This window comes from Ochlerotatus camptorhynchus, unplaced genomic scaffold (assembly GCF_037179485.1).
Source record: "Ochlerotatus camptorhynchus isolate MF236.1 unplaced genomic scaffold, CSIRO-AGI_Acam_v1.1 ptg000114l, whole genome shotgun sequence".
In the NCBI taxonomy this organism is placed as follows: domain Eukaryota; kingdom Metazoa; phylum Arthropoda; class Insecta; order Diptera; family Culicidae; genus Ochlerotatus; species Ochlerotatus camptorhynchus.
The window spans coordinates 2,604,533-2,629,793 of NW_027040604.1; the positions used below are offsets into that span (position 1 = coordinate 2,604,533).

The window sequence follows — 25,261 nt, forward strand, 5'->3', positions numbered from 1 at the left end:
TACTAGTAGTATAAACCAACCCTCTCAAACAATAGTTGTCCTCAATAAATTGTTTCCACCTTGAACCACAGTTGCATTTGTTCCATAACGTTAATCATTTGACAGTATTCTGCACGTTTGGTCGCGTAGCCCAACCGATTGCCCAGTAGTAAGCCGACCTTGAGACCCAGCTCGAGAGGTCTCTAGAACTTACCGGGAACAGACAGTAGAGTTACACTAGTTACAGTGAGCAGGCAGCAGTAGGAAGGTGGTGGCAGGTTAGGTAGTGCACTCTTCGACCTAACAAGCAAAAATGACTGGCAAAGGAGGAAAAGGTCTCGGTAAAGAAGGCGCCAAGCGTCATCGGAAGATTCTTCGTGATAAACGCCATCCGTCGTCTGGCTCGCCGTGGCGGTGTCAAACGTATCTCCGGTATGATCTACGAGAAAACACGAGGTTTGCTGAAGGTGTTCTTGGAAAATGTGATCCGTGATGCTGTCACCTACTCTGAACACGCCAAGTGTAAGCAGCCATGGATGTCGTCTACGTTTGAAGCGACGTACTTGGTACGGTTTCGGAGGTTAAATCATCACCAATTTTGACAACAAAATGGCCCTTTTCAGGGCCAACAAGTTTATTGCCGCAAAGAGTTGGAATAGAATTTATCTGTGCCTGTGTGTCCATATTTAGAACCACACGCCCCCAACGACCACACAAAATGCTCTCCAGAGTTTAATGAGAGAGAGAAGGATTAGTATTTTCCATTTAATTCCACTACTTTATTTGCTTATCCTATAGTCGAGTATTAGTACAAGACAACTGAAGAAGTCTGCACATTGTAGATGAAATACGCGTATCTGTCAAGGATAAGCAAATAAAGTAGTGGAATTAAATGGAAAATACTAATCCTTCTCTCTCTCATTATACAGGTATTCCACTAAGACGCCCATATTCATCAGGATTCTCCAGAGTTGTAATCTTGTAACCAAACTTGGAAGCAGGGGTGCAAGTGATTTTGATCGATTCTCTTCATCAACTTTCTCTTTGATAAAAATTACTACAAATTCGGTACGCCTTTAATTCAAAAACGGAAAGAGTTACGATAATAGATGATCGATCAATTAAAAGAACTAAATGCTCTTCACATTTGTTCCGTCCACTAGCGGTCCTACGTCTGCTTCCGTTCGTGCCCTTAGGCACAGACCCTTCTACTTTTTGAAACGAAAATCGGACGGCTACCGTAGGAAAGAGTCGAAAATTTTCACCATAGAAAACGCGTGAAAATAACCATCCCTAACACAAAAACCAAGATCCTACGGTAATTTGACATCACCACCGACATACACCTGACGTCGACATGCTAAATACACCACCGGCACCGCCAAGTACTACTTTTCGACACTCTTTTCAGTTGCAAAAAATGATTTGCTACATCGCATGAGTACACTATACATGCACAGTTCGATAAAGTAGGGTATATTTTCATTAAATGTCATGCAATGCAAAAGGAGCGTGATAAATCATGCAGTATTACATTGCACCTTATTTTAGTTTGATACACAATTCTTATCTATTCTTTCGTCCATAACACATCCAATCGCCGACTAGAGCTTAAAACACCGGGGTGTCTAACAGATCAACAATGGTTTATCCACCACCAGGAGCAGCAGGAGCCCATGCCGTCTGTATTTCCGGTCTGCCGAAGGGTCGTCCCATGCCACCATCCATGCCGGGGAATCCTCCAATGCCCATACCTGTGGCACCTGTGCCTCCTGCTATGCCAGGGAAGCCTCCCATTGCGACTCCTTGGGATGCAGCTCCTGCACCGGATCCAAACTGCGGTGCACAACACACGGCAGCGATTGCGCTGGCGATAAGTGCTAAGACAGCGACGAATTTCATTTTATTATGTTGTTATTATAGTTATGTGAATATCACTTAGCATGTGAGCTGTGGATTGCATTGAATAGCAAAATCGTTTTATAGTCGCTTATAGGCAATCAATTTGTTGCTAATGTGCATGCGCTGAACTGTGATTAATCCTATCGGAGTTTCAATCTACTTGTGCAATTCCCAGTTTACTTTCCCGATTGGTTTGTTATCAATTAAGGATGGCTCTTTGAGGCAAAAGATGACGAAGTTTATAAACAGCGTGAATCCGGCATATTTTGTTTATGGAAGACTGTTATTGGCGAGTTATATCGGCATAGAATCGGTGATCTTAAGTGAGCTTCTTTGGATGCAGTTCATGGATTTTTTCATAGTAGGGGAAATGGATGTAATGTCGGCCTAAATGCTCCTAATTTGGGCCCATACATAAATTCAGCAATCGACTAAATTTTCAATAGCGACCAAGGATATCCATTTGTACCGTCCCAATGACGCGTTCATCTAGATAACATTGATAAATAGCTGATTTTTAGCGATGGGCCCAATCTTAGGTCCATAGGGCAACATTAGAGCCATTTTCCCTATTTAGGTGGTCAGAAGTGACCAAGGTCTAATTAGAATCCGGAAACACATTCATCTTTTACGTCAATCATGGAACGTAAATAAACATGTTATTTGAAATTACGTGTTGCGAATACGAAACATACGTAATTCGACGAAAAGTGCGTTTGATTGAATTGAATTTCTCGTTCCTTTAACAGGGTGTCGCCTCAATCATGAAAACCAAATTCCCTGATAGGAGAAATGGCTCTAATGTTGGCCAATGGATCTGAGATTGGGCCCATCGCTAAAAATCAGCTATTTATCAATGTTATCTAGATGAACGCGTCATTGGGACGGTACAAATGGATATCCTTGGTCGCTATTGAAAATTTAGTCGATTGCTGAATTTATGTATGGGCCCAAATTAGGGGCATTTAGGCCGACATTACATCCATTGTTCTTCATTTCTTCAGTTAAGGATTTGGGTGTTATCATCGACTCTAAAGTAAGATTCAATGAGCACATCTCCATGATAACTGCTAAAGCATTCGCCACATTAGGTTTCTTGAAACGAAACACAAACGCATTCCAGGACATCTACGCGCTGAAATCACTATACTGTGCTCTCGTCCGCAGTCTTCTAGAGTATGCTGTTGTTGTGTGGGCACCCTTTCACGCTATTCAAGCTAACAGAATCGAGGCCATTCAGCGAAACTTCGTAAGATACGCTTTAGGTGTTCTGCCCTGGAACGATTCGGTAAATTTGCCGCCTTACGAAGAACGGTGCAGGCTGATTGACCTGGACACGTTGGCAGTAAGGAGGAAACTACTTCAGCGACTCTTCGTGTTTGGATTGCTTAACGGTGACGTGGATTGCAACTCTCTTGTGAGCCAAATCTACATCAATGCTCCTCAAAGAGTTCTACGTAGTTACACGCTTCCAGTGTTCGGAAAAACTCAAAAACTCAAATCTCATGCATGAGTTTATGCGCCTATGAGTTTTGCCTTGCATAATTCAACGTTGCAAAAATCACCGATGAGTTTACAGGTTCAAAAATTCATTGCTTTATATTTTGGCGTTATTCGTTGTTATTACTATTGTTTGTGGATCAGGGGTTGGAAAACTAACACAACATGCATAGGCATGATAACAATTGACGTTTGAGTGGTTTTTATGAGTTTAAAGCTGGAATGATTTTTCGGCGTTATGAGTGCGAGTGCGTGAATATGCATGAGAATCTCAAGCGTGAATTTTGTTTGCCGCATTCGCACGCGAGTTTATTCTTGCAGGATGGCTCAATGAATGAGATTTGAGAATTATTTTCCGAACACTGCACGCTTCTGTGGCAATCTACCCATCGGACCAACTATGGATTCAACGAACCGTGGACTTTGTGCTGTCGTGTGTTTAATGAAACGTTTGATGTTTATGATTTTAACATTAGTAAGTCTACTTACAGACATAGAATTCGACACCTAGCCTAGAAAATATCTGTACAACATTATGTTGAAGATTTTAATTAAATAAATAAAATAAAATGAAAACGAAGTGAAGTGACCACTTGTCACTCACGGTGAAGCGATTGCCTGGAAAATCAAATGGAAAACACTTCACCGTGAGTGAAAAGGTGTCACTACACTTCGTATTCACCGTGAAGTGACACCCGTTTTAAGGCCCAGTGTTAACCCGCTTTTGGCAACACGACCTCAGCGACGATCAGTTGTTACTTTCCTCCGATATGTACTAGTTTTTTCTGGAAAAAAAATGCATGGAATACCCCATGGACCTCAAACCACCCATGAAGCGTGGTTCAGTACAATTTCAAATTGAATTCGATACATTTTATAGATTTCAAAAAAGACAAAAATTGCGTGTAGCCAAAAACGGGAAGGCACCGCAATTTTCTAAATTTACAAATTTTAAACGTGGTAAGCGCCAGGTAATCAATTCAAGCAGTAACCGGGATGTTAATATGATTGATAGCGATGCGTGGCGAAAACTACAAGAATTTCGATATAAATCTACAAAAAAGACATGCTTAATCGCTCAATGTTTTCAGCATGTTCAAGATCCGTTTCTTACCTCGATTTGCTCCATGATACGAGAAGAGGTCCTTAGCATGGCAATTTTCTCACACTTAGAAGTCCTGTTCTAACTGTTTCCGAACTCAACGCTAGGAACAGTAATTCATCCAGTTTTCCTACATATTACATATGAACATGTGTCTTTAATCATATCCTTTTAGCACCTTTTTATATCCTGATGAATGTGGGCGTCTTAGTGGAATACCTGTATAATGAGAGAGAGAAGGATTAGTATTTTCCATTTAATTCCACTACTTTATTTGCTTATCCTTGACAGATACGCGTATTTCGTCTACAATGTGCAGACTTCTTCAGTGTCTTGTACTAATACTCGAGTGTCGAGTATATATTAGAAGTTAGTGTCGAGTATATATTAGAAGTCTGCACATTAACCAAACGCGGACGGATTCTTTTGGTCGGAAATCGTAAAAACTTGTTAGTTAATTCCATCTCAACCTCAATTAGCAGCAACATCACAATACTAAATCTTCACTGAGAAGCTTATTTTCCGAGCTGACCAGATTTACAATGCAGACCGAGAATTCTCAAGCTTTGCTATTCTTGAATTTACTCAAAGGCGCACCTATGTGCTCAAAGGATTGACTTTTTGTTGGACACAGCTGGATCGAGCAGACGCATCAATCTACTCGAAGGTTAAATTTTGTCAGACACAATTAGGTGTAACATACCTTAGCATTCCGAACACGATACCTTCGGTAAATTTATAACTCCAATTTGGCAATGTTTGAAAAATCATTGCTCAGCAATTTATCATAAGATTTTAAATCTATTGAAACCGAATGAATCTTTAAACGAAGTCTGTAATTTCAAATGGCATCAATAAATTTGAAATTCTCCAATTAATGGCAGAGCTATGATTTTTCAAACATTGCAAGTTTTCCGTTACACATTTTAACCGGAGACTTCGTGTTCGGAGTGTTAAGAGTCGCACATACCTATTTGATGGTTAGGCCCAAACACAACAAATTATCCTTTTATTTGAGTAATTTTTGCTCAATTTGCGAAAATGCAACATTAAGCATTGAGCAACCACAAGTTCACATCTCTGTATAAAATTTGACATAAACAACCATCATACACCGAGTAATTAAGTTGCTTAAAACTGGCGAAGTCAGTCATACTTTTTAATAACTGTCTGTGACTAAGAAAGATTTCCCTGAATTTGAATGAAATTCCCTGATTTTCGAGGTCTTAAAATAAATTCCCTGATATTCACTCATTTTCCAGGTTTTTTTTTCAAGTGGTCGACACCCTGTTTTAACTGAACTGAACTTTCATAATGCCCACTTACATATGCCGCTCTCAGAGCACCGAAATTGACATGACTTTTTGGCGGCGAGGCACCAAAGTTCTCTCAAGTGATTTTCAGTTTTAGGTAAGGTGGCCCTCTGCCCAGAGATGGCGCTGGAGACAATTCTCGAGAAGGTTTAGTCTCGCTCTCGAGTGAAGTAACTTTTTACGCCAGTGCAATGTTATTTTCTACTCATCAGTTTGCCTACACTGTGGTGAATAATGATGAATTTCAATATGTCAACTTATCAATTTATCGTCAATTTTACGTCTTAACTGGAACTTAATGCCTGTCTTCAGCGTTAATTTAAGCACTTTCACAGTTTTGTAACAGCCCAAGTATCAATTTGGGTTTTATGAGGGTTCTGTAGATCCTGATTTAGACTTGTAGAATACTATAAAAACTCGATAAAACTTTCAATGTTACTTGGGATGGGGTACTCCCTGCCCAGCACTAATGAGACCCCCCTCTACACAACCTCAGGGTCGGCATGCGCGCTCGAATATCGCGGCCAAGGAAGCGCTCAAATATTCAACACACACAACACTTGTTTAGCTCCAGGTACCTTTATTCTTCCCACTTTAGTCCCACTTTCTTATTGGCTAGTTCCTACCTCGTTTCGCTTAAGGTTTTTCTTGTTCTTCAGCGCAGGCCCGCTGTTGGTCCTTCCACAGCCACTCCTTCACTTTCCTCTGGTTCCTTCTGGGCACTTTTCACAGTCCAGTCGGTTCCTTTCCTTCGACTTTGAACCCTCGACTTGGTTCGCAAGCCGGGCGCGTACTTCGGTACTTTTCGCGACGGCTCTTCGATCTCTCTCTCTCTCTCTATCCTCACTAAACTCGTGGCGTCTAACGGTCGATGGGCCGTTGGTTTGTATTCCCGGATACCTTCGTATCGGAAGATGCTCCGTGTCTAACCACGCCGTATGCCGAATGACGGACACTACGGGGTCTGACCACGCCGTGGATGATTTTCCAGCGGTAAACTACGGGGTCCTGCATGGTTCTGCACAGGCATGGAAAATCATTTGCATTCATTTCGTGCATTTATTTAGATTCATTTGCCCCTAACTTTTTTCATCAACAGAATTCCACAAAATAATGTATGGAGCTTTTGTAGGTTTTGTTATTAGCTACTTTTGTTAACAACTCAAATCCGTATCTCTTATGCATGACGAACCAGAGCGAACAAAATCCACTACTGTTTTTCAGTGAATGTATTTTACATTCACTGAAAAACAGTAACAAGTTTTGCCCGCTCTAATTCGTGATGCATAAGAGATACAGAGTTGTAGTTAATAACAAAACCTACTTAAGCTCTGTACATCATTTTGCGGAATGCTGTTGATGAAAAAAGTTAGAGGCAAATGAATGTAAATGAATGCATGAAATGAATGTAAATGATTTTCCATGCCTGGTCTGCACCTCACTCTCCTTCTTCATTTCTTTCACGTCCTCGGTTCTTACTGAATTTCAAACATGCTTGAACTTGCTTTACGAAGTCTCACTGTTGAGTATCGCCAATCAAATAATTTTCAACGATGGCGGCTGATCTATTCTTTTCTCCTCCTTCCTCCTTTCCTCCTCGATGAGGCATCGTCCTTCCACCCTATTTCGCCTCATCATGGCCCCATTATGCCACCTCCTAATGGCCTCCAAATCCAGTAAATAGTACCATCTGGTGGTAGGTAGAGGATCTTCCTGTCGTTTAGTGGTGTGGCTGTGAACTGTCCAGTGGGTGATTTTGTGGGCGATGGGTGGTGTTGGTAGCTTGTATTCAAACCTTTCCTTGGCATATTGTTATACATAAAATACGAAACACTAATCGCGACAATCTCACTAATCTCAGACAGACAGACACACCACAGGTTACAGTTTTTAATTGAGAACATCCAACCATGTTTACAATTATACAAATAATGTTTGGCAAGCACAATCCTACTCGATATGCCCAGTGAAGTCTTGAACATTTCCAACCCGAAAATATCTTCGAACAGACAGGGAATCGAAGCCAACATTACAAAATAAGGGACAAACAACTAAGTATCAATTTAAGGTTATAGCCGTTCTGACTTTCGAAGAATTATCGTCAAGTTAGACAACCGTTTTCTAAAGCAAAATATGTTTTTTTTTTCAGACTTATGTGTTACAATTGAATATAATTTCTAGACTGTATGTATACATTAGTTTCTTTTTTATCATCTACACCATCTCCATTCGATGACTAGAGTAGCCTTTGCAGAAATTGCTGATTTGAACACCTGGGAATCTCTGCCAAACCAGCGAAGGTTTAGCCACCGAATCCTTGACCCATTCCTTGGGCTCCTGCATTCGCCATCGATGATCCCATTCCGCCGAATGGACCTCCCATGCCCATGCCTTGGGCACCAGCGTTAGCATTCGAAGCACTCATGCCACCGCCCATACCGGGGAATCCTCCCATGCCCGTGCTCTGGGCTCCAGCATTAGCGTTGGAAGCACTCATGCCGCCTCCCATGCCAGGAAAGCCTCCCATTCCCATTCCTTGGGACGCAGCTTGGGCTCCTGCACCGGACGTTCCGAATCCAAACTGTGGTGCACAACTCACGGCAGCGATGGCACTGGCGATAAGAGCGAAAACAGCGAAGAATTTCATTTTGTCTGGATTTTGTTATTTACGGCTAGCTCAGTGCTAATGGGTTTCTTTTCAGGGTCGGCTACATTCACTTGCTTCGGGAGGACATCACACATACAACCAATCAACATGAGAATAATAGGCGGAACAATACAGGACACCAAGACAGTCTCTCAAGAAAAAAAAGGCACAAACACAGAAAATAAGCTTATTCATTATATAATTTTCAATTTAAAAGATACATCATAAGGGGGGGTCGTTGCGGCCGATCAGGAAACGGTGGGGCCCATGCGTAGAGGGAGAGAGAGAAAGGGATTTTGTAGTTTGGTTACCTCTGATGATAGGGTGGTCAGCTACTCCAATCAGCACCCATGATCCTGGTCTCCATGGGGGGAACTCCGCCGCTAGGTTACCGATGTCGTTGCGTAGATCCGTAGCTCGGCGTACCTTCTCGATGCTCCGACAGAGTAAGGTTTGAATAACCGACGTTCCACGCGCTCGCAGACGGGGCAGTAGCACATTGGATTTTGGGCACTGGCAAGCGGGGGCGGACCCGCCAGACCTTACCAGACCCTCACCGCCACAGCTTTGGCTACTGCTCGCCCGTTGCGTGTGTCGTAGCAATGGCGGATACTCGCTAGACACCAGCGCGGGACTCGCCGATCCCCAACTCACTTTTTCCTGGATCGTGGTTAGAGCGCACGTGGGAACTATTGTCACCGTCTCCGTTTGCGGGTATTTAGTCTCCGGGGGGGGTCTCCTTGGTACCACTTTCCACACGGTTTCTCCAAGGCCAACACTCGTCGGAGGTCTCTGCTGGAGGAATTGAACCCAGGCTTCGGTCTCCCAATGATGTCCTTTGGGCCTCAGGTTGACAAGCACTATCCTTGAACCACTTTCCTACTTATCTTCCGTTCTTAGTTTTTCTTTATATATTTTTGATCCAAACTCTTGGACGGTCTACCACTTTCTGCCGGCTTTAGCAAAACTCCTTCATCATCTCCCCTCTCTCTCCCTTTTCTTCCTTTCTCTCTCTCTTTCTTACTCTCCTCTTCTAATTTTCCGGTGATCCGTGATGCCAACATTTTAGATGCATAAATGACATGTAATCGAACGGATAAGATGTGAGCCGTTTTCGAGGGGTTAGTAGATTTTAAACTAGGTAATATTAATGCGGACTTTGCCGTCTTTTGTTTTTTTATTTACATTTTTATTGTTTTTATTTATTTATTTATTTATTCACAGTTATCTGCATGCAAAGATTTACAAACATTAATATAGTGGGCTGGGTAACTAATTGAACGGTTTATATTTATGTTAGGTATAATTTATTTACAAATGAAAATGTGCCAAGGGAAAATATTGAATTCAAATAATTATTTCTATATATATATACTAACAAATCTAAACTAATGAAAAAAAGGACCTAACCCTAACCTCAACTAATCTCCTTGTGTGCCTTGCCTTGAACCAGACTATTGTTCCCAAGTTGTTGGTAACAATCATCCCACCTCCCATAAAAAATTACCAAACTAGCCTAGGTTGGTAATTTTTCGTGTCATGGATCGATGTTTCACGCAAACTATCAGTTCTGTGAGTATACAATTCTCCGGATCCTATGTTTTAATGATTTGTTTCTATTATAAATACCAACTGCATTCCAGATGCTCTCTTATAACTTCTATTTTTTTCTTTTGCTCGGTTATTCATTGATTTTGTTGTTTCATTTCCTGCAGTTCCTTGTTCGTTTTGTTTCATTCAGCTTATAATGGAAGCTCTTTTCTTCTTATTAATAAACAATATTTATTCACTTATCTCAAACACACTCTCATTCAGACTCTCATTCAATTGGGTACCCTTCTCATTACATTCATTCAACACTCATGCTTTCCACAATCATTTCTTTATTAACCCTAACTCAACTTATTATTTTAATCTACTTTAATTATCCTAGAAGACTTGTACCATCTTCATAGATTTCCTATGTTAGAAGACTTCATCTGTCTTCTAAAAGATCGAAGAGGCTAAATAACTACCTCAACGATGATCACCTTGGTTTTGGTATTAATAAACAGGGATGTAAACAAAGTTAATCTTTCTCGTGGAAAGAAACAGTTTTTCGTCTGTTTTAAGTCTAGGGCCAAGCTGTTTTCGTCAAAACAGCTGGTCCCTCGGGTACCATAAAACAAGCATAATTATAGCATATCTATCTTCGAATTAGAGATTTGAGCCATTTAGCTACCTGTCAAACTTTTGCAGGTGAACGCACGGTTTCGAACACCTGTGAAAGGAAATCCGAAACAGAAACAAACAGAAAAGTTATTATGGTACGGCTAACAACGCATCGAGTTATCGGAGAACGAACAAATTTCTTTGAAAATTCTTATTTAGTTGGAGGAAGAATTATTGCTGCTCGTTGGAATTTTGTGGCTACGAAGCCGTGGGGCTATCTACGCTTTCTTCCAGTTTCATCGCTGCAATTGAGTTGTTTGGGAGAGGAAACGATTGTATACCAGACAAATTCTATTATTTTCTGCAGGCTGCACCGGCTGAGGTCAATGACCTAGAGAGATACAGGATATAGGTCGAGTTGGGGTTGGGTTCTGATTTCAGAGAGCGATGATCCTTCGCCGTAGGTGCTTATCAGTTGATGAAGTGAATTCTATCCGGGTTTCAAATGTACGGCTGGCCAAACACCTAATGATTTACCATCGAGATCTGTGATTTCATAGGACGATGAACCAATTTTCCGTACTATTTTAGCTGGTAGGTATTGAGGCCCATATTTAGCATTGTAGTTTTCAATAGCACTAGACTGCTTCATATTGCGCCTATAAACCATTTGACCTACTTCTAGTGCTTTTCCATACGCTCTATGACGAAGATCATATCGTTTAAGGCCTTCCTGATGGGCTTTTTGGAGATTTTCCTGAACTAATTTTTTAATATTACTCACTGGCGTGCACAGGGTGGGGCAAGGTGGGGCGATTGCCCACCCTTTTAAAAATAAAAATATTTTCACATATACAAAATTATGATATAAAATAACTTGATTTGAAGGTTAAATAACCTGAACTTGATTTGAAGGTAAATGAAAACCTTGTATTGCGTCAATCCTTTGAGATGGTGCCTGAAAATTGCACCACAAAGGTGCATGAAGGGACAGACTTGAATGAATTTTTTTGGTCGAAAAATTGCACCGCACCGGTACATTAAAATTTTGGTGTAATTTTTTTTCAAGGTGGCTAATGGAGGGTTAAAACAAGAGGGCAAATTTAAGGTTAAAAAAAATTAAACTTCGAGGTGGTAAATCAAAGAAAAAGCGTTTTATTGAATATTTCTGTTGTAACAATATCATCAAGGTGGTGCATGGAGGGACTAGTCAAACTGAATAACATGGAGGGACTAATCAAAATGAATGACTAATCGTAATGAATTAATTGAATCACGCTAAAAATCTGCAACTGCACATTTAACTGAAAATTTCTGGTACAAAGTTCGCAACATGTGAATGTAGAAGCAAGGTTTATTCATTTTTCTGGTGCATAATTTGCATCGTTCTGATGAATGTAAGCTTTATTGAAAATTTATGGTGGAAAATTTGCACCATTATGGTGCATGAAAAGGTAAAGCCTGAAAATTGACCCACAAAGGTGCATGGTGAAACAAACTTCACTGACAATTTTCGGTGCACCGTTCTGATGAATGGAGGAGCATGATTTATTGAAACATTCAGGTGCAAAATTTGCATCGCTCTGATAAATGAAATGAACAGAAAATTTCTGGTGGAAATCTTGCACTGGTCTGGTAAATGAAGGCACAAGCTTTATTTAAAATTAAGCTAAATTGAAAATATCTGGTGGATAATCTGCCGCACAACAATGAACGGATGGGCAAGCTTTTCGGAAAATTTTTGGTCTTAAATTTGCATCCTTCTGCTGAATAGAGAAACATACTTTAATAACAATTTCTGGTGTTTAATTTGCACCATTGATTTGCACTGATGATTGAAGGGAAGCTGCTTTACTGAAAATAGGGGCAAGCTTTATTTGGTGGAAAACCTGCAACATTCTGATGATAGGAGAACCAAGCTATATTGAAAATTACTAGTGGAAAATGAAAAAAGGAAATCTGCACCAATCAGAAGATTGGAGAAGCAATTTTTATTAAACATTAACGATGGAAAATTTGTATCGTTCTGGTCAAATGAAATTTTCTGGGAACAAGTTTGTATTGAAAATTTCTGGTGTAAAATTTGCAACACTCTGCTGCATGGAGGGTAGACTGATGCAAAATTTGAAATTTTCGCTCCACAGTGCTCAAACAGTTCCAACTTGGGCCTTGATTAGCCTCCCAAAATTTGAACTCATTTAGTTAGAAACTGACTTGGCACAAACCATTTGAAGTTTATATGGGAATTACTATGGAGAAACCATAATTTCAGTTCATATCTATCTCAAAATTCACCAGTTTACTCTACTTTAGAAAATTATAGCTGAGCTTGTTAAAATTTTTCTCAGCTACAACTTTGTTGAAGACCACTTTTCGATCAAATTTAAGGAACAAAAATTATTAATGATTCATGTCACTGATGTCTTATGATTATGCTCAATCAACTGTTCAGCAGGCAACATTGGTGTTTATGGCGCGTAGAATAGAGGACAAAAATCATGGCTACTATGTCACACTGCAGAATACAGTGTTGCCCACAATACAGTTGCTTAATCTTACCATAAGATTGTCAATCTCTTAAACAATTAATAACTATTTAATTTGACGTTTGGCTGAAAAACGATTTTCTGCAAAGTTGTAACTGATAAAAATTCCCATAAAAATAGTAATAGAATTTGTTAACAGTACCATATGTAAAAAGGCTAGAAAACGATGAACAAAAAGTTTTGTTTTCCCATAGTAATTTCCATATAAACTTCAAATGGTTTGTGCCAAGTCAGTTTCTTATCAAATAATTTTAAACTTTCGGAGGCTAATCAGGACCCGATTTGGAACCGTTTGAACACTGTGGAGTGAAAATTTCAAATTTTGCATTAGTCTAATAGAGGGTCAAGCTGAATTGAAAATTCCTTACGTAAAAATTGCACAGTTCTGGTGAATGGAGGGGCAAGCTTTATTGAACATTTCTGGTAGAAAAACTACAACCTTTTGGTGGATGGACGGACAACTTAAACTTGACTTCCGAGAAGAACCTCAAGGGTATTGAATTCTGAGGATTGTTCCAAAAGAAAAGATTTCTGGGGATGATTGCATGAAAATTCTGCGAATGATTTCTAGTGATTCTTGCAGATAGTTCCAAGATAATTTCGAAAAGAATACAGAGAGAATCGAATTTTGAATGAAATTACAAAGGTATGTTGGGGAAAATTTTAAGGAAATTCCGAGGATAATTTCAAGCTCATTTTAGAAAGAATTTCTGGAGAACTCAGAGGAAATTCTTCTGAAACTTTAGGGGAATTTCTGTTCCAAGGTGTTCTGAGAAAAAAAGGTCTAAAATATTCCGAGAAGAACCTCAAGGATATTGAATTCTTTAACAGTTTTAAAATATTTCTGGGTAGAGTTCAAAGAAAATTCTGCGGTTAATTTGTAGTGCATCCTGCAGATTGTTCCAAGATAATTTCGAAAAGAATACCGGGAAAATCAAATTTGGAGTGATTCCAAAGGGATTTTACGCAAAATTTAAAGTGAATTCCGAGGATAATCTCAAGCTCATTCCGGGAAAAATTTCTGAAACTCTAAACGAATTTCAGGTTTAAGGTGTTCTGAGGAAAAAACATGAAGAGTTCTAAATATAATTCTAGTGGATTTCTGAGAAGAATTTAAAAAGAGCTCTTAGGAGAGTTCTAAAAAAATCCGAGAAGAACCTTAAGGATATTGAATTCTGAGGACAGTTCCAAAAGATTTTTGGGGAGTATTCCAAGAAAAGTCTGTGAATAATTTCTAGTGAATCCTGCAGATAGTTCCAAGATAATTCTGAAAAGAATTCCGAGAAAAATTAGATTTTGAGTGAAATTCCAAAGGGATTTTACGCAAAATTTAAAGTGAATTCCGAGGATAATCTCAAGTTCATTCCGGGAAAAATTTCTGAAACTACTGAGGAAATTCTTCTGAAACTCTAAGGGAATTTCAGTTTCAAGGTGTTCTGAGTAAACGTCAAGAAGAGTTCTAAAAATAATTCCAGTGGAATTCTGAGAAGAATTTCAAAAGAGCTCATAGAGTTCTAAAAATTTCGAAAAGAACCTCAAGGTATTCTGAGGATGGACTTTTTCGCAACTGTACAAAGGTTGAAGATGCTTTTGGATTCCCTAATTGAAAAGTGGGTATAAGTCTGCTATTTATTAATTTTATCTAGATGAATGCGTCATTGGGACGGTACCAATGGATATTTTTGGTCGCTATTGAAAATTTAGTCGATTGCTGAATTTATCTATGGGCCCAAATTAGGGGCATTTAGACCGACATTACATCCATTTCCCGTATATTGATAACGCCGAATTGACCGACGGAAACATTCGGTGGTTGTGAGACGGGTGTTGAAAACAGACGCGACGACCATCTTCAATACTATTGCTGAGGTCCTGACAGCGATGCAGATTTTTTGGGAGCAGGTGATGGCAGTATGTTTTGACAGTGCCAGCACAATGGCTGGCAGCACTGCTGAAGTACAAGCCAAGTGCAAGGACAAAAACAACCATATACTTTTATGAAGAGCTTTGAGTGTGTTGGTTTATTTCATTTTCATTCCGTTATAATTGCTTATCTTTTGACAGATACGCGTATTTCATCTACTTCTTGAAGACTTCATCAGTGCCAAGTACTCAACACCACCGATCAAGATTGGATTGATCAAGAGCAATATACTGTTTGCTCACTGCTATGCGCACTGTTTAAACCTTGTACTTGTCGAAGCAGTGTGCATGTGAAAGGAGAATGCGATTCTTATTGGTCATTCATGTCGGTTTGTCGGTGCTATCACCACCATCTGACGTGACTTCAGCTGAACCCAACCACCAAGGCAACAACGTTGCAGCAAATGTATCATTTCGGTTAAAGTCCTAATATCGCAACCATTTGACGAACCGATCATCATCGACATCGACGATGGGATTGAATTGCATATTTCCATTGGCTGTCTGAAAGCAGTTTGCGTTAAAGAGGATGAACCACCACCGGAGCAAACAATAATTAAATTAGCTAAATTGAACAGTAGCAAAATAGTGGGAGGTGGACAGCACCATCCACCACATACTTTGGAGTACTCCCCCATCCCCAGATTAAATGCACCATATAAAAAATGCCCCTCCTTAACAAGATTCCTGTGCACGCTAGTGATATTACTAAATATTTCAGTCTGACGCTTTTCACGATCAGCTGTAGATAGTGGTGGGTCCTCATAGCCGTACTGATGGTCTGATCCCTTCAACAACATTTCGTATCCGTGCGTCGTGAAGAATGGAGTCAAGTCAGTCGCTGAATGCACCGAAGTGTTGAGCACTGTTTCTATTTAGGACAACTTGGTATCCCACAGTTTTTGATCGGTTTTAACGTAAGTTCGTATGGCTACGTTTACTGTTCTATTTACCCTCTCCACAGGGTTAGCCTGCGAGTGGTATTTAGAATTGAGCCAGTGCCTAATGTCGAACTGCGTACACATCAAGCGAAATTCTCGGGACAAAAAGCACGAAGCATTATCAGTAATCACCACTTCGGGGACTGAGTTACGGTAAAACCATTGATCCCTTAAAGCTTTGCAGAGGCTCTGACTATCTATCTTGCGGAAGGGGACTAGCATGATCCATTTGCTAAACAAATCGACGACGGACAAAATGTATTGATTCTGTTTTCGACTTCTGGGAAGTGGACCTATGAAGTCTAGGGCTATGATCTGCCATGGGTGAGTAGTGATCCGTTGTTCTCCTAACGAGGGTGCTAGGGCTATGTTGGGAGCCTTAGTTTCCTTGCATATGGTACATTTATTCACGTACTCCCGTACGTCAATTACCATCCTTGGCCAAAAGTAGCGCAATCGAATTCTGCTGAGAGTGCGGTCAGTTCCAGGATGCATGGAATTATCGTGACATTCTTTGATAATCCCTGCTCGATCGCTCGGTTGTGGAACTATTTTCCAATCGAATCGATCGTCATGCACATCACTGGGGTTTGATACGTATTTGAACAACACACCTTCACGTACCTGAAAATCGACATGTTCATCTGGTTGCTCAGAAACCTTTTCGAGCAAATTTTCATACCAAGCCTGAGCTGATTCAATTGGGTTTGGGTTCGGTTTGTTAAATATCATGGAAGTGGACGGGAAAACAGTAGTAACCGCATTTTCATCTCCTATAGCCACAGCACCTGGATCAGCAAAAACAGCAGCAACACTGCGGGAGAGCGCGTCTGCCACAACATTCTCTTTTCCCCGCCGATGGCGAATAGTCATATCAAATTGTTGTAAATGCAGGCACCACCTACTACAACGAGATGCAGTTTTCCATTTAGCCGTCAGGATGTGTGTTAGGGCGGCGGAATCAGTGATCACCGTAAAATGTGAGCCCTCGATATAGCCTCTGAAGGCTTCAATGGAAAGAAGAGCCGCTAGCGCTTCTTTTTCACAAGCATGATAATTTTTTTGCGGAGTTGTCAGCTTATGTGAATAGAAGGCTATCACCCTTTCAAAACTACCCTGAATCTGCGTAAGAATCCCGGCAACTGCAACGTCACTGGCATCTGTCTGTATAGTGAATTCTTGTGAGAAATCAGGGCAGGCGAGGATCGGTGCTGAAATAAGCTTCTCCTTGATTAAATTGAAGGCTTCTTCAGCGGCCTCAGTCCAGCTTAAAACCTTCGACTTGGTTTTCAGAAGGTCTGTTAATGCAGAGGTAACTCCACTGAAGTCGTCTATAAATCGGCGATAATAATTTGCCATCCCTAAGAACCTACGTAGTTTTGTGACCGATGTTGGTCTTTCGTAATCCACTATTGCTCGGACCTTTTCTGGGTTGGCCCGGAGGCCTTCTGTTGATAAAAGGTACCCTAGAAATGGCAATTCATTAACTCCGAATTTTGACTTTTCGATATTGATGGAAAGGTTTGCCTCTGTCAGGCGCTTAGCTACTTCATGAAGGAGGTGCATGTGATGCTCGAACGTCTCCGATACGATGACTATATCGTCAAGGTATACGAAGACGTTCGGCTCTAACTCACCATGCCCAAGGACGCGGTCCATTAATCGTGATAAAGTAGCCGGGCTATTCACTAAGCCGAAAGGCAACCTCGTAAACTGAAACATTCCCTTGCCTTGAACACTAAATGCAGTATACCGCCTAGAACTTTTCTCCAAAGGAATTTGGAGAAAGGCTTCGGACAAGTCAATTGTACTCAGGTATTTGGCCCTGGGGAGTTGACCGAGAATCCGGCCTGGATGAGGCAAGGGATACGCATCACGAATCGTTCTTTCGTTTACTTTACGAGCATCTAAGCAGAGGCGAACCTTCCCAGTTGGTTTAATAACCGGTACAACATTCGAACACCAATCAGAGTGAGCCCTCTCGATTATACCAATCGATAACATTCGCTCTAACTCTGCCCCGACTTTTTGTTGTACCTTTGGGGAAAGTGTGTATGGATACTGGCGAACAGGAGGTTTTCCCTTCCATTCGTCCGCTATTTCAATATGGTGTGGGATTAGAGGTGTCATGGTCAACCTATCTGAGCACGCCCCTTGAAACAGCTTTTTAATTTCTTCAAGCTGGACGAGTTCAGAATCACTGAAAGTAATTTGATCTGATTCGGCCCTGAGAAGAGTCTCTTCATCTACTGTGGCACAATCCTTAACGGTTGGCCAGATTCGAAATTTCCGCCAAAAGTCCATGCCGAGTATGCAGTCAGCCGACAAAGTTCTGACTACTAAGGTTTGAATTATCTTGATAAGCCCAGCAAAATTGAAAGGAATGGACAATTGACCTAGAACTTCTAATTCTGACCCATTTGCGGAACGAATCACTGTAGGACGGTCTAAAGCTTTAAGCTTCTGGTTGTTTAACTTGAGAAAGACTTTTTCACTGATTAGGGTAAGTTGGCTACCAGAGTCCAATAACCCTTTAGAAGGCATGCCGTAGATTTTGATTTTTGCATAAGGTCTGTTATCGTGGGTGTCGACTAAGGAAATGTTGAGAACCTGAGATTCCTCATCCGTATATAGATCTCTCTGAACAGGTTCCCAAAATTCCGGAGGATAGAAATCTGACGGCACTGGGTTTACGCGGATGTGGTCGACGGTCTGCGATTTTGGACCGTCTGCAAGCCGTTTTTTCGGCAGTAGGGACAATTTTGAGTTTCAAATCCTTTGAATCCACAAACCAAGCAAAGGGAACCTTTGTAATTCCTACACTGTTCTAAAGAATGATTTGTTTGTCGACAATAAAGACATTCATAGCTACGAGGAGGTCGATGTGCTTCAATAAGGGTTTCTAATGTTCTTGTAGGTTTAGAAGGACCTTCCTTCGGATCAGGTTGCTTTGGGAGACCTGATAATGGAGGATTGTTCGGCTTTTTACCCTCCATTTCTTCCTTCTTTTTGGGATTTCCTTCTTTAGGCTTGTAATGATTTGATCCCTGCTGGTTTGATTTGAAAGGAGGACGGTTGTTGGAATTCCTGGGATCACCTCTTCCTGGTTGATATTCCGTAACTGCATTGGTGGATTTCTCATTTCCGAATACTTTAACATACAGTGAAAAGTTTGACGCATCAATCACGTGCCCTGCTTCTAGAAGATCTGGAAGACTAAAGATTGGCTTCCAAAGAAGCGTTTTCTTATAGTCCGATCTCATATTCCTTTTGAGGATGTCCAGCTGTTCCACATCGCTCATGGGTACGATCATGGACCTAAACATTCTCTCCATATCGTAATAATACTCCTGGAATGTTTCATTCCGTTGCTGGCGCCTTTGGTAAATCCTTGTCCGTACCAATGAATCTAATTCCGGATGAGCGAATGTTCTTCGAAGCTCATGGACTAGATGTGTCCAGCTGGCCAGTCGTCCTGAGGAACGCATTGTCATATACCAGTTGAGTGCTGGCCCACAAAACAGATGAAACGCTGAATCAAATAGCTCAGCCTCAGAAGTCCGTTCTGATAAGGCTAGTTGCGAAACTAGACCCAAAAATTCATTGAGTTTGAGTCCCTGGTCAGTACCCGCGTATTTCTCCAGTTTCCACTTCGAAACCGGTAACGATTTATGACTATAGTTACCTCGCGGAACGTCAACTGGAAAAGGGTACCAAGATGGTGGAGGTACCTGACTTTGTCCTGCTACAGGATAAGAAGAACCAACCTGAGATTGCTGAACATTCTCTCGGCTTATAATAGGCTGTGTAACCGGAGGCTGTATTGAGTAGGGAAATTGATTCCATATTGGCGCAATATACTGTCCAGTAGTGGTAGGAGGAGCTGTGTATCCCTGTCCGATTGGTACCCCTGGATAATATCCCGGCCACGGTCCAGCTGTTGTCACCAAAGGATACCCTGCTGAAGTAACTGTCACGGACTGCGAAACATCCGGAACTGGTACTGGTCCAAAGTATGGGTTCGAATTGACCGAGGATACGACGCGAGGTATCGAGCTACTTGATGTTGAATTTGTGGAAAAACTGATCCTAGGAACCGAAGAAGACACCGGAGGAATTGTCCTCAAAGGATACCACCCTGTACTGACAACAGTCGGAACCGAATGTTTCGGAATAGTACCCGTATAGGTGGTGGTACAACTCGGTATTGTGTGGTTTGAACTAGTCGTGACCTGTGAAGTCTGATAATGATTCTCCCGGAAAGCAGATTGAACTTCCCTAAAACTCCGGAGTGAATAAAGTTCCTGCTCTAGTGTTATAAGTGCTTTCTTCACATCACCGGCCTGTATTCCTTCCGGATTATCAGGGTCCAACAAGCCTAACCTGAGTAAAGAATCCATAATCTCATTTTCTTCTCCGGTGAGGGGGTTTTTTTTACATTCCCTACTGGTGACAAAACAGTAGTCTCCACCAATGGATTTCCTGTTTCATCAAAAAGGTTGCCCAAATCATTGTCCTCCAACTCGTTTGTTAGAACTGTCCGCTTTCCATAGAAATATCTATTTAACCGAGACAGAACCGCTTCTTGCATTCTACCGATTTCGATTCCATCCTCTGGGCTAATATAATCTTCTAAAAGAATCAACCGACTACCTATATGCAACAATCTAGACTGACATCTAGGTGGCACACCCTTGGATGAAATCCGAATCGTCTCATCGATCTCATTAAACTTTGCCACACAAACACGAAAGTCCATAACCGGATTTTGCTTGAGCGATTTTTTTGGATTTTCCTCTGATTTTTCATTCTTTAACGTCTCTCTTAGCGCTCTTCTTTTCCTTGAGATTGACTCGTTATTATTGAAAACAATATCCCTGACTTCAAGCTCAAAATCTAACTCATCTTCATTTAAATGATCTACCCGAATGTCACAATATAGTTGCTTTAACTTTTCAACGACTAAATCAAGTTCATTTGCCATTTCTACTGTTTATCAATAAGAAGAAAAGCTATATGCAGAAAAAAAATCAATTCAATTCAAATCACTTAATTACTAATAACTTCCGCTTAATTAACTAAATAGTTTTAATGCAATTTTCAGTTCAATTTAATTCCACTTAATCCTAAATTTCAATTCACTTATTCCTTGTTTTTCAATTCACTTATTTCTAATTTTAAAATTCACTTATTTCTGAAATAAACCGTTAGCAATCAATGGAAAAATAGTAATATAAATTAGAGATCTTATGCGTCGTATTTACAATGGAAATGTTGACTCAAAGTGGATCAAACAGAGTTTAATGCTTTCTCGTTGAACCAATACGCTAACGTAACACCACGATACAATCACGATGAATAGGAGGGAGAATCGTGAGTCTCCCGGAGCAAGTAGAAAAATGTTCTTGCAGCAAGAATATTTTTTTTTTGTTTGGTTGGATCGCCAATTGTTATTTACGGCTAGCTCAGTGCTAATGGGTTTCTTTTCAGGGTCGGCTACATTCACTTGCTTCGGGAGGACATCACACATACAACCAATCAACATGAGAATAATAGGCGGAACAATACAGGACACCAAGACAGTCTCTCAAGAAAAAAAAGGCACAAACACAGAAAATAAGCTTATTCATTATATAATTTTCAATTTAAAAGATACATCATAAGGGGGGGTCGTTGCGGCCGATCAGGAAACGGTGGGGCCCATGCGTAGAGGGAGAGAGAGAAAGGGATTTTGTAGTTTGGTTACCTCTGATGATAGGGTGGTCAGCTACTCCAATCAGCACCCATGATCCTGGTCTCCATGGGGGGAACTCCGCCGCTAGGTTACCGATGTCGTTGCGTAGATCCGTAGCTCGGCGTACCTTCTCGATGCTCCGACAGAGTAAGGTTTGAATAACCGACGTTCCACGCGCTCGCAGACGGGGCAGTAGCACATTGGATTTTGGGCACTGGCAAGCGGGGGCGGACCCGCCAGACCTTACCAGACCCTCACCGCCACAGCTTTGGCTACTGCTCGCCCGTTGCGTGTGTCGTAGCAATGGCGGATACTCGCTAGACACCAGCGCGGGACTCGCCGATCCCCAACTCACTTTTTCCTGGATCGTGGTTAGAGCGCACGTGGGAACTATTGTCACCGTCTCCGTTTGCGGGTATTTAGTCTCCGGGGGGGGTCTCCTTGGTACCACTTTCCACACGGTTTCTCCAAGGCCAACACTCGTCGGAGGTCTCTGCTGGAGGAATTGAACCCAGGCTTCGGTCTCCCAATGATGTCCTTTGGGCCTCAGGTTGACAAGCACTATCCTTGAACCACTTTCCTACTTATCTTCCGTTCTTAGTTTTTCTTTATATATTTTTGATCCAAACTCTTGGACGGTCTACCACTTTCTGCCGGCTTTAGCAAAACTCCTTCATCATCTCCCCTCTCTCTCCCTTTTCTTCCTTTCTCTCTCTCTTTCTTACTCTCCTCTTCTAATTTTCCGGTGATCCGTGATGCCAACATTTTAGATGCATAAATGACATGTAATCGAACGGATAAGATGTGAGCCGTTTTCGAGGGGTTAGTAGATTTTAAACTAGGTAATATTAATGCGGACTTTGCCGTCTTTTGTTTTTTTATTTACATTTTTATTGTTTTTATTTATTTATTTATTTATTCACAGTTATCTGCATGCAAAGATTTACAAACATTAATATAGTGGGCTGGGTAACTAATTGAACGGTTTATATTTATGTTAGGTATAATTTATTTACAAATGAAAATGTGCCAAGGGAAAATATTGAATTCAAATAATTATTTCTATATATATATACTAACAAATCTAAACTAATGAAAAAAGGACCTAACCCTAACCTCAACTAATCTCCTTGTGTGCCTTGCCTTGAACCAGACTATTGTTCCCAAGTTGTTGGTAACAATTTATAGCTTTGAAACTATCAGTTAGTATATGAATTGTGGATTGCACTGAATCGCGATTGACTTTGATACTCCAGTTTGAAAAGGATCGATCTTTTATAGTCGTTTAAACTGCATGAGTTTGTTGATGATGTGCTATCAATACAGTCGGTGGATCGTACTAATGGTATCATCGGAATTCCCATGCTATTTTCCTGTATTCACTCGTTATCAATCAGTCTCGCATGCATCTCTTTACGGGGGAATTTCCAACGGTGTAGCCTAAATAGAAGTTATGTTGATGCATGTTTAGGAATTCCCCGAAGAGTGATGTAGATAATTTAATCTTTGCACTGCCATTCTCCTGCGGGTTGCTAGTCAATAGAATGGATTTTTTGTATGTTATTAGTGTCAATATAATTTTCAAAGCGCTTGATCTTTGGATCTTAGTGTCAATATAATTTCCTTGTAATTTGATGTACCAATCACTGTCAGGAAAATCATTCTCAAATCTCATTGATAGAGTGCGTGCAAATCGGCAAACAAATCTCACGAAAATACCAACAGTCGTAAATGAGATCAACGGGGTTGCAACTCGGAGGTGATAGACGATCTGAAAAATACTGTCATATGAGAAATATCACCAGAGGTAAAACATCGAGATAGCATGAAAAATGGTGTGACATATGTATCTCACATGTTATCAAGTTTCCAGAACCGTTTAGCTATATCCAAATTTCAAGAAGCATAAATTGCAAGACCACTCTAGTGGCACCTTGTTTCTTTAAAATATTTTCCAGACTATCGAACCGCACAAAGTGGAATTGTTCCAACCGAACGTTGCCTAACATAACAATGGCCCTTGAATCGCTTTCTTCAATCATGGTACATGTTTGAATTTGGTAGTACAGTGTACTCAACAGATGGCGGTTATGTTTTAGCGACGATGTTTTACAGTGAGAAATATTCAATGTGTTATGTCTGTTTGTCTGTGACGATACTGTCTTTAGTTTAGTTTTGACAGCTGATTGTTGTTGACGTGTTTGGCATCATGTTGAGTATGGATAAAAACGATTTTCGTTCTCGCATAACACATTATTTTTTGAGAAGCAAAACGGCGAAGGAAACAAAAGAAAAGTTGGATAAATATTATGGGGCTAATGCTTCGTCAGATATTGGTTTCGAGTATTTCGTGGTGGCCGCAACTCCACTACCGATCAAGTCCGCAGCGGCAGGCCCTCCGATGTGGTTACAGAGGAAATGTCAAAAAAAAAAAATACATGAAATGGTGTTGGCTGACCGGAAAGTGATTTCTTAAATTCAGTGACCACCCTTCATCATGCTGATGACCATTTTTGCTAGAAGCTGGCTCATCAGCGCTAGTTAACCAGCACTAATTTAAACATGTCTTCAAACACATACTTATGCACTAAGTTGTTTTTATTCCTATTGGGTTTTACTTGAATTAGTATGATTAACATTGAACATTTAAATGCTTTATAATTGCTTTTTACATGCTTAAGTTAGATATGCTTCTGAAACCTGTTTGCTCTTTTGTAAGAGAATAATAATAAAAATACAACATTACGTCCTTCCTAAATGAAAAAAAAGATCAGAGTAGGCCGCACTGCAAAAATGACGTGATTTTGTTTTGCAACGTCGTTTTTGCTCTTGCATAAATAAAAATTTTGGACTATAAAAATTTAATTGAAAGCACCGAAGAGGTATTAAAAGTGTTTCAAGTGATAATTATCAAATCCCATGCGTCCCTAGTATTTGTCGCAGTGATCAGTGATATGAGGTGAATGTAGAATCAACTCCTTCCTGTTCCGTGGAATGAGGTGCCGTTTGTTCTAAATAACACCCTGGAACGCTCAGCTAAATTAATTTACGATCAATATAATTATTTTTTCCATATAAATTGCAACTATAATTTTTATCACTAAATACGTGCCAATATCAAAGAAGTATTTTTGTTGATTCTGGAAATGTGAATTCATTTTAGATATATCCATTTGATATGTGAATGTGTTCATGCGGGGTATATGAATTGTATTTGAAGTATAAAAGTAAGTAATCATGATTTTACTCAACATTAAGTTCCCATTCCCAACAGGGGGTTTTTTTGCTCTTCGGTTTGTGACAACATTAGAAAGAGTGAAGGAGATAAAGAACTCTTAAATCAATAAAAGTGATATTTTGCAGGTTGAAAGGGACCTGAAGCTTATGAGAGTATTCATAATTCAAGATTCTTGCTAATTGCATCAGTGATTGAGTGAATGTTAAGTTAAGAATGAAGTTAACAAGGTTGTGCATTTGAAAAGAAAATACTTTTGTTTATTTTTCATATCGTCCTTTTATTTCG

The 25,261-nt window shown here is 40.4% G+C and overlaps 1 protein-coding gene and 1 long non-coding RNA gene across 2 annotated transcripts; both read right to left on the reverse strand.

Annotated features, from left to right (window-relative positions):
* Window positions 1–1,611: 1,611 nt before the first annotated feature.
* On the reverse strand, window positions 1,612–6,675 carry LOC135699670 (uncharacterized). The gene is made up of 2 exons (XR_010517530.1): window positions 4,496–6,675; window positions 1,612–1,859 (listed from the first exon to the last, which is right to left on the reverse strand). It is a non-coding gene; the product is annotated as an uncharacterized LOC135699670 (long non-coding RNA).
* A 621-nt stretch (window positions 6,676–7,296) lies between these two features.
* On the reverse strand, window positions 7,297–8,450 carry LOC135699760 (spidroin-1-like). The gene has a single exon (XM_065220081.1). The coding sequence runs from the start codon at window positions 8,441–8,443 to the stop codon at window positions 8,099–8,101; it is 345 nt and encodes a 114-aa protein (XP_065076153.1). The 5' UTR covers window positions 8,444–8,450; the 3' UTR covers window positions 7,297–8,098.
* Between the last annotated feature and the right edge of the window lie 16,811 nt (window positions 8,451–25,261).